The sequence below is a fragment of the Sceloporus undulatus genome, chromosome 1, assembly GCF_019175285.1.
Source record: "Sceloporus undulatus isolate JIND9_A2432 ecotype Alabama chromosome 1, SceUnd_v1.1, whole genome shotgun sequence".
Classification (NCBI taxonomy): Eukaryota; Metazoa; Chordata; class Lepidosauria; order Squamata; family Phrynosomatidae; genus Sceloporus; species Sceloporus undulatus.
In genome coordinates, this window is record NC_056522.1 from 37990857 (window position 1) to 38005796 (window position 14940).

The 14940-nt window shown below is 39.0% G+C and overlaps 1 protein-coding gene across 1 annotated transcript in view; it reads left to right on the top strand.

Annotated features, from left to right (window-relative positions):
* The window catches only part of KCTD3 (potassium channel tetramerization domain containing 3), a 95708-nt gene that overhangs the window by 79534 nt on the left and 1234 nt on the right, over nt 1–14940 (top strand). The window contains exons 12-17 of the mRNA XM_042444948.1: nt 815–931; nt 2628–2798; nt 3843–3998; nt 6814–6910; nt 11618–11802; nt 13852–13990. Coding sequence (XP_042300882.1) covers nt 815–931; nt 2628–2798; nt 3843–3998; nt 6814–6910; nt 11618–11802; nt 13852–13990 — 865 coding nt within the window. The remainder of the gene's footprint in view (nt 1–814; nt 932–2627; nt 2799–3842; nt 3999–6813; nt 6911–11617; nt 11803–13851; nt 13991–14940) is intronic.

Here is a 14940-nt window from a genome sequence, read left to right on the forward strand (position 1 = left end):
GCTCTACATGGGGCAACCCTTGTACCAAACCCGGAAGCTTCAATTAGTACAGAATATGGCAGCAAGGTTGGTCACTGGATGTTCCAGGACTAGCCGTATAACACCTATTTTACAAGATCTACACTGGCTGCCCATTCGCTTCCAGGCGCAATACAAGGTGTTGGTTATTACCTATAAAGCCCTAAATGGCTTGGGCCCAGGGTACTTGGAGGACTGCCTCTTCCCATATAATCCGCCCCGCACTCTCAGATCAGTCGGGAAGCATCTGTTGAGGGTTCCTAAGGCAAAATATATCTTGTCTTCGCAAAGGGCATTCTCCTTCTCGGCCCCGCAGACCTGGAACTCCCTTCCCAACGAGCTCCGCTCCGTCGCCTCTCTTAATCTTTTTAGGAAGAAACTAAAGACCTTTCTCTTCCGACAAGCTTTCCCCCATATGTCCTGATGTTATGCGGTTCTCCCCCCCTGATATACAACTGTTTATCCAGCTAGTTTGTGTGTGTGTGTTTAAGAGGTTGTTTTATAGTTTTTTAAATTGCATTGGGATGTTTTTAACATGTTGGTGATGGTGATACTTATTTGTTAAATGTTATATTGTATCACTTTTGTTGTACCCCACTGTGATCGAATTTGGAATTTGGAATAGCGGTATATAAATAAAATTTTATTATTTGTAGTAGTACTTACAGGATCTTACTATTCAATATTATTGTGTAATATATATTATTTTCTGTTCATGACAGACATTATTTTAATTATTTTAAGATGATGATGAAATCATCTTCATTTCTAGTTTATTTGTCCTTTTACTTTACAGATATGCAAAAATTTCCATTACGGATGAAGGATAATGATCTTCTGGTGACAGAACTTTATCACGATCCTTCCAATGATGCTATAACAGCACTCAGTGTTTACCTTACACCCAAAACAAGTTTGTACCATCTTCAGTCTTTAATGTCCTTTAAACTGTATGGGAGTGGGTTTTTATCCATCCTATAATTGGAAATCTGAAGTTTTAATTTGATGTTTCAGATTACACCTGAATTTAATTCAATTTGATATTTCAGGTTACACCTGTGGCAAAGCATAGAGTGATTTGTACACATAAAAGTTAATTGTGTTTTTTATATTTAAGGGTGCCAACTGGAAAATTAAACACCTTTTTGAAAATGCCATCTTCATTATTTCCCCTGCTTGCATACACTGTATACACACAGTATATTTATTTGTCAGTACACTTTATTTATTTAATGACATTTGTTAAATGCGGTTCAGAAATGTCAAAGCTACCATTTCTACCACAGTTAAATCTCCACCACTTAAGAGTCTGATTGCTGTATTTCCATATGATGAAATTCTAGCTTGTATCTTTGGCTGTATTTATTCGCTATGAAGGAAATTCTTGTCCACTTTATCACTGAAACTGTATAGGCAAACAGCCATTATCATGTAGTGCAATCATCAAAAAGTAAAGATAGGTTACTTGTCCTTGTTAGGTTTTTACGTGATGCAAATCAAAGTTTTTAGATAACTCATTAAATAGTTATACTACTTGAGGTCATGTGCTCTTTAAGACAGCACAGCAGCGCCCAACCATTCCTTGCAAGAAGATATTTAGTTAATAGTTCCACACTTTTTATTACTTTTTCATTTTCTGGTCATGGCATATGAACATTCTTTGCTGATTGTAATGAAGTTTGATATAGAACATTTGTAGTAACTAAAACTTAATTATTGCAGTACAGTATAATAAAGTGTCATTTGTGAAGGCTTTCATGGCCAGCATCCATAGTTTTTTGTGGGTTTTTCAGGCTATGTGGCCATGTTCTAGAAGAGTTTCTTCCTGACGTTTCACCAGCATCTGTGGCTGGCATCTTCAGAGAATGTTTGCCTGGAAAGGACTTGGCTATATATATTGTGTGACCACCAAATGCAGTGTGCAAACAATAATCAAGGAACATGAGAGACACTGCAGACTGGGCCAGACAGAAAAATCAGCAGTAGCAGAACATGCCACAAACCATCCTGGGCATAAAATACTGTTTGAAAACACTGAAATTCTGGACCATGCCAACCACTACCATGTCAGGATGCATAGGGAAGCCATTGAAATCCATAAACACCTGGACAATTTCAACAGAAAATAGGAAACCCTTAAAGTAAACAAGGTTTGGCTACCAGTCCTGAAAGATAGCAAGATAAAGACTCAACAAATGCAAATGAGAAATCTCCCAGCAGACAATGAGCACTATCAAGCAGACATTAATCCTCTTTTGCAGACCCTCCCACCCTGAGGCCTGCCATTAGCAACAAAACAATATACATGCAAATCACTCCTGCCTTTCCAGGTCACATAATATATATACTGTATACCCAAGTCCTTTTCAGGAAGAAACTCTTCTAGAACATGGCCACATAGCCCGAAAAACCCACAAAAACTAAAATATCATTTGTAGTATCTATGTGTTAAGAAAAACAAAGCAGATAGATTTCTAAAAGATATAGAAGTTATGTGCAAGCATCTCATCTGTTATATTTTGGGGCACTGAGCAACTTAAAATTTTACTGTATGTTGAGAAAAGGTATATTGCACTGAAACCTCTAAGACTGTTTTGGTTTTGGTGTAGGTGTAAGTGGCAACTGGATTGAAATTGCATATGGGACAAGTTCTGGAGCAGTGCGTGTAATTGTGCAACACCCAGAAACAGTTGGATCAGGTCCTCAACTCTTTCAGACTTTCACAGTTCATCGAAGCCCTGTTACAAAGATCATGTTGTCTGAGAAACATCTTGTGTCAGGTAATCTTGTTAGAATAAAGATGACTCCCTAATCTTCCTGCTTGATATGCATTTCTCCACATTTCTAAAGTTAAAAAGACATTAAAGTTTTTAGCCGACACACTGGAGAAGTTAAAAGTCAATTCTCCACTTATGTCTCATGGCCAGGCTAATGTGGAGGCCCAGCAAGAATAAATGGCCATAGAGGTAACCTTTAGAAGAAAATAAAGACTACAATGGTGGTATGGTAGAGTGAAGTGCAAACATAAATAAGGTGTTGGTAGCTATAAGTAACACATATTTTTCTGTCAGTCTCCCAGCCTGGGGCATAGTATATGAATGAATAAACGTGTGGAGCAAAGAGTGATATACATTCTAGGATTAACTGAAAGAAGATCACCTTTTTGTACATAAATTTTGGGATTTAAAAGGGGTAACCTTTGTTTTGTTCCTAATCTTATAAAATATCATTTTATTTTATGTGCATTCTGATCCAAATACACATTTTGTTGCTACAGATAAATTCTGATATATTGTGCAAACATCAAACAGCCTATAGGTGTAAAAGCCAAGAATTTTGCTATGATGTTAAGAGTGGGAGTAATTTCTGTTTGATTTTTTATCCAATTCTAAAAAGGTATAATCTGCCCAAATCACCCAGGAAATAAGTGACATTTAGGCCATCTTCTATTCAAAAATTTATAACAAGTTCACTTATAGTCAGCTTGAGTGCCTTTTTCAATGAAAAGGTAGTTAAATAATTTAATAATAAATAAAAATTACTAAATAAAGAATTGAACCAGTTATTTTGTAGAGTGGTATTCTCCAGTGTGATATCCTCTTCCACATGCTTTGGTTACAACTTCCATCATTCCTGACTGGGCTATGTTGGCTGGGGTTCATAAGAACTTGTCATCCAAACTATCTGGAGGGCAGCTTATTAGAGAAAGCTATACTGAAGATTTAATACCAGCACCAGAAAGCATCAGAAGGCTGAGGCTTTGGATAGGTTTAGAATGACAAAAAGCTGTATTTTTATTCATGTTTTCTTGATGTTCTTTCTAGTTTGTGCAGATAACAACCATGTTCGGACATGGACAGTGACTCGTTTCAGAGGAATGATTTCAACGCAACCAGGATCCACTCCTTTGGCATCATTTAAAATTTTATCCTTGGAGGAGACTGAAAGTCATGGCAGTTATTCTTCAGGAAATGACATAGGTAGTTGAAACATTCTAAGTCAAGAATGAGTTAACTATTCCATTTCTTAATTCGACATTTCTGTTTCATTTATATATTCAATTAATTAAAGTATTTATACCCTATACTTCAGCAAAAAGCTCCCACAATTGCTTACAGGCAATTTGACAGTTTTACAGTCTGAATAACAGGACATAAGGAAATAAAGATGACAGTGAGGGGGCAGATGAAGTTCATCAGATAGTGGCTGATCTTCTTCTCTCTTACAGACCAGAGACCTGGTAGTTGGTATCCACAAGAAGCAGCTCTCACTAACCACTGAAGCCCAGGCACAATATAATAATAAAATAAAATATATATTTTTTATTTCTATCCCGCTTTTTGCCAGGCGTACAAGTTAAAGCGGCGTACAACAAGTTAAAATACATCCATGTATACATAGTAAAGCCCCCCCCCCTTTAAAACAAGATTAAACAGTATAAGATTAAAAATGCATACTAAAATTTGAACAATCCAAATAATAATCATGATCATGGGCAGAGTTCAATAGATGGGAAGTCTTATTCGTGGCCAAGTATTTTATTCCGGGAAGGCCTGCCGGAAGAGATCCGTCTTAATGGCTTTTAAAAAGCTCTCTAGATTGGTAATTTGACGGATCTCATCTGGCAGGTCATTCCATAAATTGGGAACGGCTGCAGAAAATGTCCTCTGGGAGGTCGCAGTCAACCTGCTCTTTAAGGGCTGTAGTTATTCCTCCCAGAGGACCTGAGTGTACGGGGAAGATTGTATGGAAGCAGGCAATCCCGTAGATAGGTGATAACCAACACCTTGTACTGTGCCCGGAAACTAATAGGCAGCCAGTGGAGTGACTTCAATATTGGTGTTATATGGTCACTCCTTGCTGTTCCTGTGACCAACCTGGCTGCCATATTCTGTACCAACTGGAGTTTCCAGACTAGGCACATGTAGAGCGCATTGCAAAAATCAAGTCTTGAGGTTACCAGCGCATGTACTACAGTTTCGAGGTCACCCCATTCCAGGAAAGGGCACAGCTGGCGTATCAGCTGAAGCTGATAACTGGCGCTCTTGACCGTCGCATTCACCTGATTCCTCATCTGAAGCGATGGGTCAAGAAGCACCCCCAGATTGCGAACACAGTCTTTCGAGGAGAGCGTGAGCCCCTCTAGGACTAGAGGTTGCAGCCCAATACCTGGTTTGGGGGCTCTTACCGTAAGTACCTCGGTTTTGTCTGGATTCAACTTGAGCTTGTTTTCCCTCATCCAATCCAAATATACAGTTCTCTGGAGAGGAGGAAAGGATATGGGAAAGAAAATAGAAAGCTAGCTTGTGCTAGGTAAGGTTGTTGGTTGAACCATGTATTGTCAATTCTTGACTACTAGCAACAAGTCTCCGGTTTCAGGCTGGATTTCTTCCTAGCCTTGTTTGGAGATCTCTGATGGTCCTTCTTCCAAATATTAATCAGGCTGTTTAACTTTCAAAAAGACTCAGTGTTGCCAATTTCAGACAATTAAAAGTACAGTGCTCCCTCCACATTCACTGGGTTTAGGAATGAAATCCCCTCATGAATGTAGGAAAACCACAAATAAAAATACACTATTCCTTTTACCTGAGAGAACTCTTCTAGAAATCTTCAGGTCCTCCAGTGCAACTCTAGCTCACATCTGCCAGAAGCTGATCATAGAATCATGCTGGAGGACCTGCAAATGCCTAGAGAAGTGTTTTCTCTAGGAAGTTCTAGGTTCTCCAGCATAACTTTGTGGTCAACTTCTGGCTAAGTTGTACTGGAGGACCTACAGAGAACTTTTTATTCAAAACCACAAATCAAATCTGCAAAAGGCAAAGGTGCAAATGTGGAGGGCCAAATGTAGTTGCCTCAGAATTTATGACATAGGGCTTGTCTAGGGATTCATTTCTCAGTCAGTTAATACAGGAAAGGTTTTATTTATTTGTGTGCTTATTATGTTTGCAAAAATCATATTTGACTTTGAACTGATTTTGTTTGACTTTGAACTGATTTTGTTTGACTTTGAACTGATTTTATAGTGTTTAATGTAGGGATTTTTAATTGTTTATGTAGGGATTTTAATTGTTTTTTAAAATTTTTATTGTAAACATTTTTAATTTCCTGTTTTTGGAACTTACCTTGGGTCCCATGTAGGGAGAAAGGCAGCATATAAATGAAATAAACAATAACAACAACATTGTAGGGAAAGCCAGCTCTAAGATTAGCTAGTTCTGAGCATTGTAGGGAAAGATAGCTCTAAGATGAGTAACTACATTAGCTCCAGGGGGCAGTTTTCTGCCCCTGTGACTCTCCAGTAGTGGCATGGATTGCTAAAAATACCATAAAACAACCCCCCTGAAGTAGATGAAAATCTGGGTCTGGTTTTGAAAAACTTTTTTTAAAAGTTAAACAGTGCATATGATAAGTTCCCTGCAACATGTTTAAAAGATAAATTGTTCCTCAGGGGGAGTTCCAGGAGAGACCATTAACCCCTTTTTTGTTCAGAAAGGGGCAAGAACCTGGAAGTCTTAAGGGGTGGAAAAATAGCCTTGGGATACACATACAGTTCTAAAGCCATACTTTCCCCACCTCAGCTCTAGAAGGGTCATTTTAAGATCACATAGATCAAAGTTTGACAGAGCCTAGGAAGGTTTTTTAGAATATCAATAGGCAAAGTTAGGAATCTGTGCATGGTATTTTGTGGCACTGCATCTAGTATTTCACATATAGTTTTATATATTTGGGGAGGGGAACTGTGGAGAACATTAAATTGGAGTGACACAAAACTCTATGTTTGCTTTCCAATCACAGGGCCATTTGGTGAGCGTGATGATCAACAGGTCTTTATCCAAAAAGTTGTTCCCATCACTAACAAACTCTTTGTGAGGCTTTCTTCAACTGGAAAAAGGCAAGCAACGGCATTGCTGTGAATCTGCATAATAAAGGGAAACAGCAATATTTATTCTAAAATTTGTAAATATTGCAGAGAATTTTTTGAGGATACAGTTGATTCTGTAGTTAATTGTTTGCACACTTACTTTTGACACCAAAGGTTTTCCTGGACTAATAATATTAAAACACTGGATTTGATTCGATTGAATGGATGAACACAAGGTTCATAATAGTGGGATAGTATTGTTTCATCCTCCAGTCAAGATAATAAATTAAATCTGAACTTGAATGTGGCCACTGCACAAATAAAGGGATTTGGAAGACTTACTAGGTTAGGCTAGTCATTCTGCTTTTAACTGTATCAGGTCAGTTATTGTACTTAGTACTCTCTACATACTGTACTTAGTATTGAAGTTCACATAATTTTTGGCCCATAAAATAGACAATCAAATTCCCTTTGGTCATCTCTTCTCCTTGCCCTCACAATTTGTGTTCCATCATCTTTTTCAGCTGCATGGAGAAATTAGCCCCTGCCCACCCTCATGTTTATATAGATAAATGGATATAGATATAGAGCATTAATGTACATCTGTATACATATGCATGTGTACACTTAATGTAATACCAGTGTAGTATAGTGTTTTGAGTGTTGGACAAGAATTCCAGTAGATCAGGGGGTGAATCCCTGCCCAGCCATTGAAACCCACTGGGTAGCCTTGGGCAAGTCATATGCTCAACATCAGTGAAAGACAGTGGCAAACCTCCTTTAAACGAATCTTGCCAAGAAAATCACATGATAGATTTGCTTTAGGGTTACCATACATCGGGAAAACCCCTTGAAGGTACACAACAACAAAACATACATGTGTAAGATTTACTAGAAGAAAAGAAAGAGTCTGAAAGAGCTCTAGCTGTACTCAAGAGTAGACAAAGAGACCATGGCACTCTATGTGCCTTCATGTTTGTGCTCTAATAGCACCCCAATAACAGTGTTGTTTTAGGGAAAGGAAGGTAAAGTATCTGCAATTATAGTATTGGCCAAAGAGTAATAGTCTTGTCAAAGAAGAATATCACTACAGATTAGTTGTTTTTAGAAGACTCCTAGAAATATTCCTAAATTACAGTGGGCCCTCCTTATCCACGGGCTTGCCATCCGCAGATTTGATCATCCACATATGGAAAGTCTTTATTGTCCCCAATGGCAACATGGACGCAACCATGCTGCCATTGGGGACAAAAGTCCCTTGTCCCCCTCCTCCTGCTCCCTTTCCTCTCTCCCTTCTTCCTTCCTCTCCCCCCCCCCCCCGCCCTCCTTCCTTACCTGCTTCCTTCCTCTTTGCCCTGGCTTGTTTTAGTTGCGGAGTCTGGCTCCTAGTCAGCCAGGGCCAGGGTTGGGGGCAAGGCTTGAGTCTTGGATCCCCGTCCCCAAACCCAGTTCCCAAGATGGAGCCTCTGGGCTCTGAAAGCCAAACCCCCTGCCCTGGCCTTAGCTCTTTCAGAACCATGTTGGCTAGAGGGTGCTGGGGACAATGCCAGGGCTTGGATCTCGGGGTCCAGAGGCTCTGACCAGGGTGCTGGGTCTGGAAACGGGCTCCAAGATGCAAGCCTTGGCTCGGGCCCAGGCTGAGGGGAGGGGAGGAGGAGGGAGGGAGGGAAGGAAGGGGATAGAGGGGGTAAGGGACTTTTGTCCCATTGTTCGTAATGGTGGCGCGACCGCAAGGCCATGCCTCCATTAAGAATAATGGGACTTGAGTATTGCAGATTTTGATATCCGTGGGGAGGTCTAGAATGGATCCCCTGTGGATACTGAGGGCCCACTGTAGAATGTTGTGCTGGATAAAATTTCTGACCTAACAAAGATGATGGGAGCTTCCATTTCTTTGTACTGGAAGACCTTATACAGAATTTAGATTATGCTTTCTTGGGTGCTTTAGGGATTTCTTTCTTCTCCACACGGTGCCCAAAGCCCACCCCCACCACAACTTACTGTAAAGACCCAAAGTCATTGCACACTGGCATTCCATACTTCAAAATAGGCAGGCAAGATTGGTGAAGCATCCTGCCCCCTGCAAGATGCACAGTGATTGCAATGGTATTAAGCCCCTGTGTTGATGTCATTGTGTGTCTGGCTATTGAGGGGGAGGAGTAGCCACACCTCCAATCATTTGTGCTCACCTTGAAGTACAGGGGTTTTTACAGTAACTTCGGGCTCAGCATAGTGTAGATTTCATGCAGATATTTACACTATTGAGACCCATATTTTCGTAAAGTGGGTACAATTCTCCGCCTATGGTCAAGACGAAGCCTTTGTAAAAGCAAATTTGTGCCTTCTTTAATACTGTCCTCGTGGAATTTGGACTCAGTGGTCTTACCTCTAGGTCTGGCATATAATTCCTAAATGTTTTCTTCTTTCTGCATCTGTCCTTTAGCCATTAGTTTCTTGTTAATTAATGATGGAAAATGGGTGTGTGTCATGGTACTCTCTCTCTTCTTTTTTTTGAAGCACAGAGTTGTGATGCTATGTGACCTTTATAGAAGCTTACCTATCTAAAATGGTGCAGGGAACTACACATTTAAGTATTTGAGAATCTGGATACAAGGATATAGAAGGACAAAGAATCAATTTGGGTCTTGCAATATCTCATAATAGTAAAATTTGTATTTTACAACCATAGTTTACCTACAGGCAGGACTGCTTTTAACTTTCACTTTTTTAATGGCCATTTAATTATATCCCTTATTTTAGAGCTCTCTTCTGTTCGTCCCATATGCTAGTGTGTATTGCTACCTTTCATTAAAAAATATGATATGTTGCCTGGCCATTTAAAAGTAAATGAAATCCAAAGATGTGGAAACAGCAGCTAAAGTGTTTTTGAAAGCCCTGGGTACTAGTTAAAGAAAATAGCACTGTTCTAAAATTGAAACTGCTAGTGCAACTATGATCGCTAATAGCATTTCACCAGCACATTGGATCTATAACACACAGCCTATCATTTCTTACTGCTTAATCTTGTAATGAATAAGACTCTTTAAGAGAATCAATCTTCTTTGCATCAAAGTTCATTACATACAGTCATAAGCAACTGTTAGAGAAATTAATCAAGAGTACATTTTCCAAGCACCTAGATTATCCCTTTGATAGCTTGTTTGTTTTTAAGCAAATAACATTAGAAGCCTGTAATATGGTTGGAGGCCAAATTATCATCCCAATAAATGTTATAAATCACTATGATTTAATGTTCTTTATATGCACAGGAAGAAACTGCCACATGTTTATTAAAATTGGTGTTGTATTAGGGCAACCTTAACGTAATAACTCAAAGCTTGTTGAACTTTGAACTCTTTCTCTTCTCCTTCTCCTCTTTGATTACTGCAGGCATAGTCTAATCAACCTGTGTCTTCTTCATGTTAATTAAACCTGCATTCATATATACCCATTTTGTCCTGGAAAATAATTGTGTTAGTAATCTGTTCCCATGGTAGCAGTTTGCAGTGCGCACATTCATATGTTACACATCCTTCCTTATGCATCTCCTTCTAAACTGCTGTGAGACAACAATTCACTGAAAATATGGGTCTAAACTGCCATTGACCTCAACTTATAAGGCTACATTAAAAGTTTTTAAAGAAAATATTGTACATCAAGTCATTGAGAGAGAAGTTTTAATGAGATCCGACAGAATGCTGACGGAGCAAAAAGCCTACTGGCGTAGTAATGTTGTAGTGCTGCTATTACCATTGTTCACAACAGTTGGGTTAGGGACAAAAAGACTTCTGCTTGGCACAGTGAGTTTCTGGTTACCTTGCTGGTTAAACACTGAAAAAGTTAGCATTTCTCATGCTGTAGTCAGTTGCATGATCCGTTTGTCCAAATCAGATTCTTGCTCTAAAGACTTTCCACAATAATTAGAGAAGGAATTTTAGTCCTATTGCCATAGTTGAAAATATGATTGGATGTTTGTGTGGTGTTGCAAAGGCAGCAGTAGAAACAAAGGTACTGTAGGGATTCAGCCTCCTTTGATGCTTTATTTTGTTGCTTAAATGTTTTGGAGATGAATAAGAGTGTAAAAAAGCCAGCTTGATGTAGTGGTTTGAGCATTGGACTATAACTCTGAAGACCAGGGTTCAAATCTCCATTCAGTCATGGAAACCTACTAGGTGGACCTTGGGCAAGTCAGGCTGTCTCAATCAGGCACAGGCAAACCCCCTCTGAATAAATCTTGCCAAGAAAATTGCATGCTAGGATTGCCATAAATTGAAACACCATGAAGGCACACAACAACAAGAAGGAGAGTGTAGGATGAACACAAGGAACCATTCTGTTGGATGCATTGAAATTAGTTGCTTTCTGTGGCAGACTTGAGTTCCATGAACACCATTGGGCTCTTTCCATTTCCAAAGTTGCCACAGGAACACATCACTGGTTCTTAATTTGCATATGAATAGTTAAAACCTTTGTCTGGTTGAGTGAAAAATAAAGTGCCTTAAAGAATCTACAGTCTGTGGTACATTCTGTATAATTTAAATGAATTTGAGAAGAGGAATATTGAGTAATTGTAACACATTTTCTTGATGTTCTTTACCCCGAGGGCAGAAGGCTACAATATTGCATTGTCTGATTTAATATTAGTTTGTAATCTGTTGCCTGATTATGAAAATTCTTTGAATTTGAGGTTTTTTAGAAACCAGTGGCTAATGAGGAATTATTCTTATTCTCATGTAGGATATGTGAAATTCAGGCAGTTGACTGTACTACCATTTCAGCTTTCACTGTACGTGAATGTGAAGGATCCAGTAGGATGGGTTCAAGGCCACGACGTTACCTCTTCACAGGGCATGTGAATGGCAGTATTCAGATGTGGGACCTGACCACAGCAATGGATATGGTTAATAAAAGTGAAGAAAAAGGTAGCTGTGTTTATACACTAAACATTCTCAGAACTACCACTATGTTTTGTTAAACTTGTTGTTTTCCATTCAGAAGGATGTCTTCTGTCTCTTATATGCTCATTCTTTAGTTTCATCTTGTAGTTTAAAGCCAGGGTGGGCAAAAGTTAATCCTGTGAGATTTACAAGAACCCTGAGAGTCACCAACTAGAACCTTATTCAAAAGTCAAACACATGGAAATCAGAACCATGTGTTGTTGTTGTTTGGACTACTAGAATTTATAGTCCCTCCACACAGAACCACTGTTGGTTATTCTAAACTTGCTTCCTTTCAGTATTCATTATTTTCCTTTATGTTGTGAGTCTTCTTGGGTTTGATTTCAGAGAAAGGTAGGATATACATAAAATATTTATTTTATTATTTATTTATTCATTCATTTAATTTATATAACAGACCCACAATTTATTCCAGATCACCCAGGGATCCAAGTTTAATTTCTGTCCACCACTGGCCTGATGTGTCCTTGCACTGCAAGTTGCAAAAGCCTAGGGTGAATAACTGGAACAGAATCCTCTAAAATAGAATGAAGTTCTCATGGGTTTTGGAGAAGTGCTATGAAATTGAGGTGTGAATTGTTCATATCCCTAATCTTAATAATATAAAGATGGACCCATGACTAGAACCCTATGTTATTAAGATTAGAAATGTGAAAAAAATCTTACTGCATTTCTCCAAATCCCACCTAAATATTTGTCTCATCTGGATTCCTGCCTGGAGTCAGTAATGGGCTGGATGAGGGGAAACAAACTCAAGCTGAATCCAGAGAAAACAGAGGTACTCGTGATAGGCTCCCCAGATTCAGACGGAGGAATTTGTCACCCGGTCCTGGATGGGGTCACACTTCCCCTAAAGGACAAAGTTTGCAGTTTGGGAGTACTCCTGGACTCATCCCTACAGTTATCATCCCAGGTGGATGCGATGGCTAGGAGTGCTTGGTACCAGCTTCGGCTGATACGCCAGCTGTGCCCCTGTCTGGACCGAAAGGACCTTGAAACAGTAGTACACGCACTGGTAAAGCCCTATATGGCTTGGGCCCGAGTTACTTGAGGAAACGCCTCTCCCTACATAATCTGCCCCACACTCTCAGAACAACAGGCAAATACCAACTGGAATATCCCAGGGTGAGACTATCTGCAACTCACCAGCGAGCATTCACATCTATTGCTCCTACACATTGGAATAAACTCCCTGAAGAGATTTGTCTCAGTCCTTCCCTTGACGTTTTCAAGAAAATGTTGAAAACTCATTTGTTCCGTTTAGCATACCCTCCTGATCCATCATTGAGAATGTATCCTCCTATCCCCTATCCTGTAATGTGAAATGTATTAGGATGTTTAAGTGTGATTTTGAGATTTTAACTGTTTTTATATTATGTTTTAACCTAATGTACTTCTGATTGTATTTTATATTGTAAACCCTGTGCTGTATAGATGCTTTGAATTTGTAAACCGCTTTGATCCCAGGAAAAGCGGTATAGAAATAAAGATATTATTATTATTATTATTATTATTATTATTATTATTATTATTATTATTATTATTATTATTATTATTATTATTATATCCCATTTAGAAAAACATTGAGGTTTTCTTTTGGCAGACACATTTGCAGATATTTTCCATACATGTTTTCTAATGTTAATATTTTTGTACACATTTTTACTAACATATATCTCTTTTTCACATATTTCCCACTCAATGAAGTATTCATCTATACTTTTCATTTTTATGCATTTAAAAAAAAAATGCATTTTTAATGTTTTGTTTTGTGAATGAGTGGTTCTGGGAATATTTTATCTGAATCACACCACAAGCCTCACAAATTTCCGTCCAAGGTGTGCTTTGTCTCAGCATGTCACAATAGATATAAAATAGATAATTGTTTTCTGCCTCAATCAGAGCAAGGTGTGACTCTGGCTGGTCTATTTAATGTGGGCCAAGTATTACTTCTAGGCTTAAGGTGTATTGGTCTCTTTTGAATGGTCTCTGATCAATATTTCTTTCTTAAAGATGTGGGCGGTCCTACTGAAGAAGAATTACTTAAGCTTTTAGATCAATGTGACCTGAGTACATCTCGCTGTGCAACTCCCAATATCAGTCCAGCCACTTCAGTGGTGCAGCAAAGCCGACTGCGTGAATCAAGTTCAAGGTAAGTCTCTGTTGGAATAGTATGTGAGCAAGGATGCATTGGTTAGCAAGTCTTTTTCGTCAAGGCTCTCAGAATTATGTTTTATGGCTGGAATCCTCTTGGTGATGTATGTTAGCACAGCCAAGGTTGGACCAGTATATCCAGTACCTCTTTCCACACCTGTAGGCTGTAGAACAACAGCTGTATTACACCAGGCACAACTCTGCCCCCTCAGTTTCCCCAAAAAGCCATTTAAACTATCATTCTCACCCTTGGACTTCACATGCAAGTATTCTGGCAGAGCTTTGTTCTCCACCAGCCTTAAAGAGGATCTCAGTCTAAAGATGCCAAATACTGCCCAAGATCCATCATTAGATTGGAGAAGCATATGCCTCCACCAAGAATACTTCCACTTCCTGCCTCTTCGTAAGTAGTCTCTCTGTCAGCTACCAGTACATGCTAACCCCACAGTCAGAGGATTGCTGGAATTGCTGAGACAATGCCCTGGATCTAAAGCCAGATGTACCAAAAAAAACAACAACAACAACCCCAAACCCGATTACTGGTCTTTCTTATGCATCCAGCTGCAGCAACATAGCCAGACATGACTTGGATGTCTCTGCTGGTGTGTACCAGCAGCTGACCGTTAAGCTGCTTGCTGTGAGGGCTGGTTGTGAGAAGAGGCAATAGATAACTTCTGCTGTGACCTTAAAAGGACATCATAGGAGCTTATACCTGTTCATGTCACCAACAGGATTCAGCTATGTCTGATAAGTCATTTTCTGCACATAAAAAGCAAGTAGAAAGTTACAAGTTGATCTGTGAAATGTAGGTAAAATACATTTCCTCCTTGACAGATCATTCTTTTTTCCATTAACATATTTTTCTATTTTAAAAGATTAATAACTTCTCAATGTTAATATAATATCCATCTAGCAGAAGGCATTCAATGCACTTCACTATCTGATAAT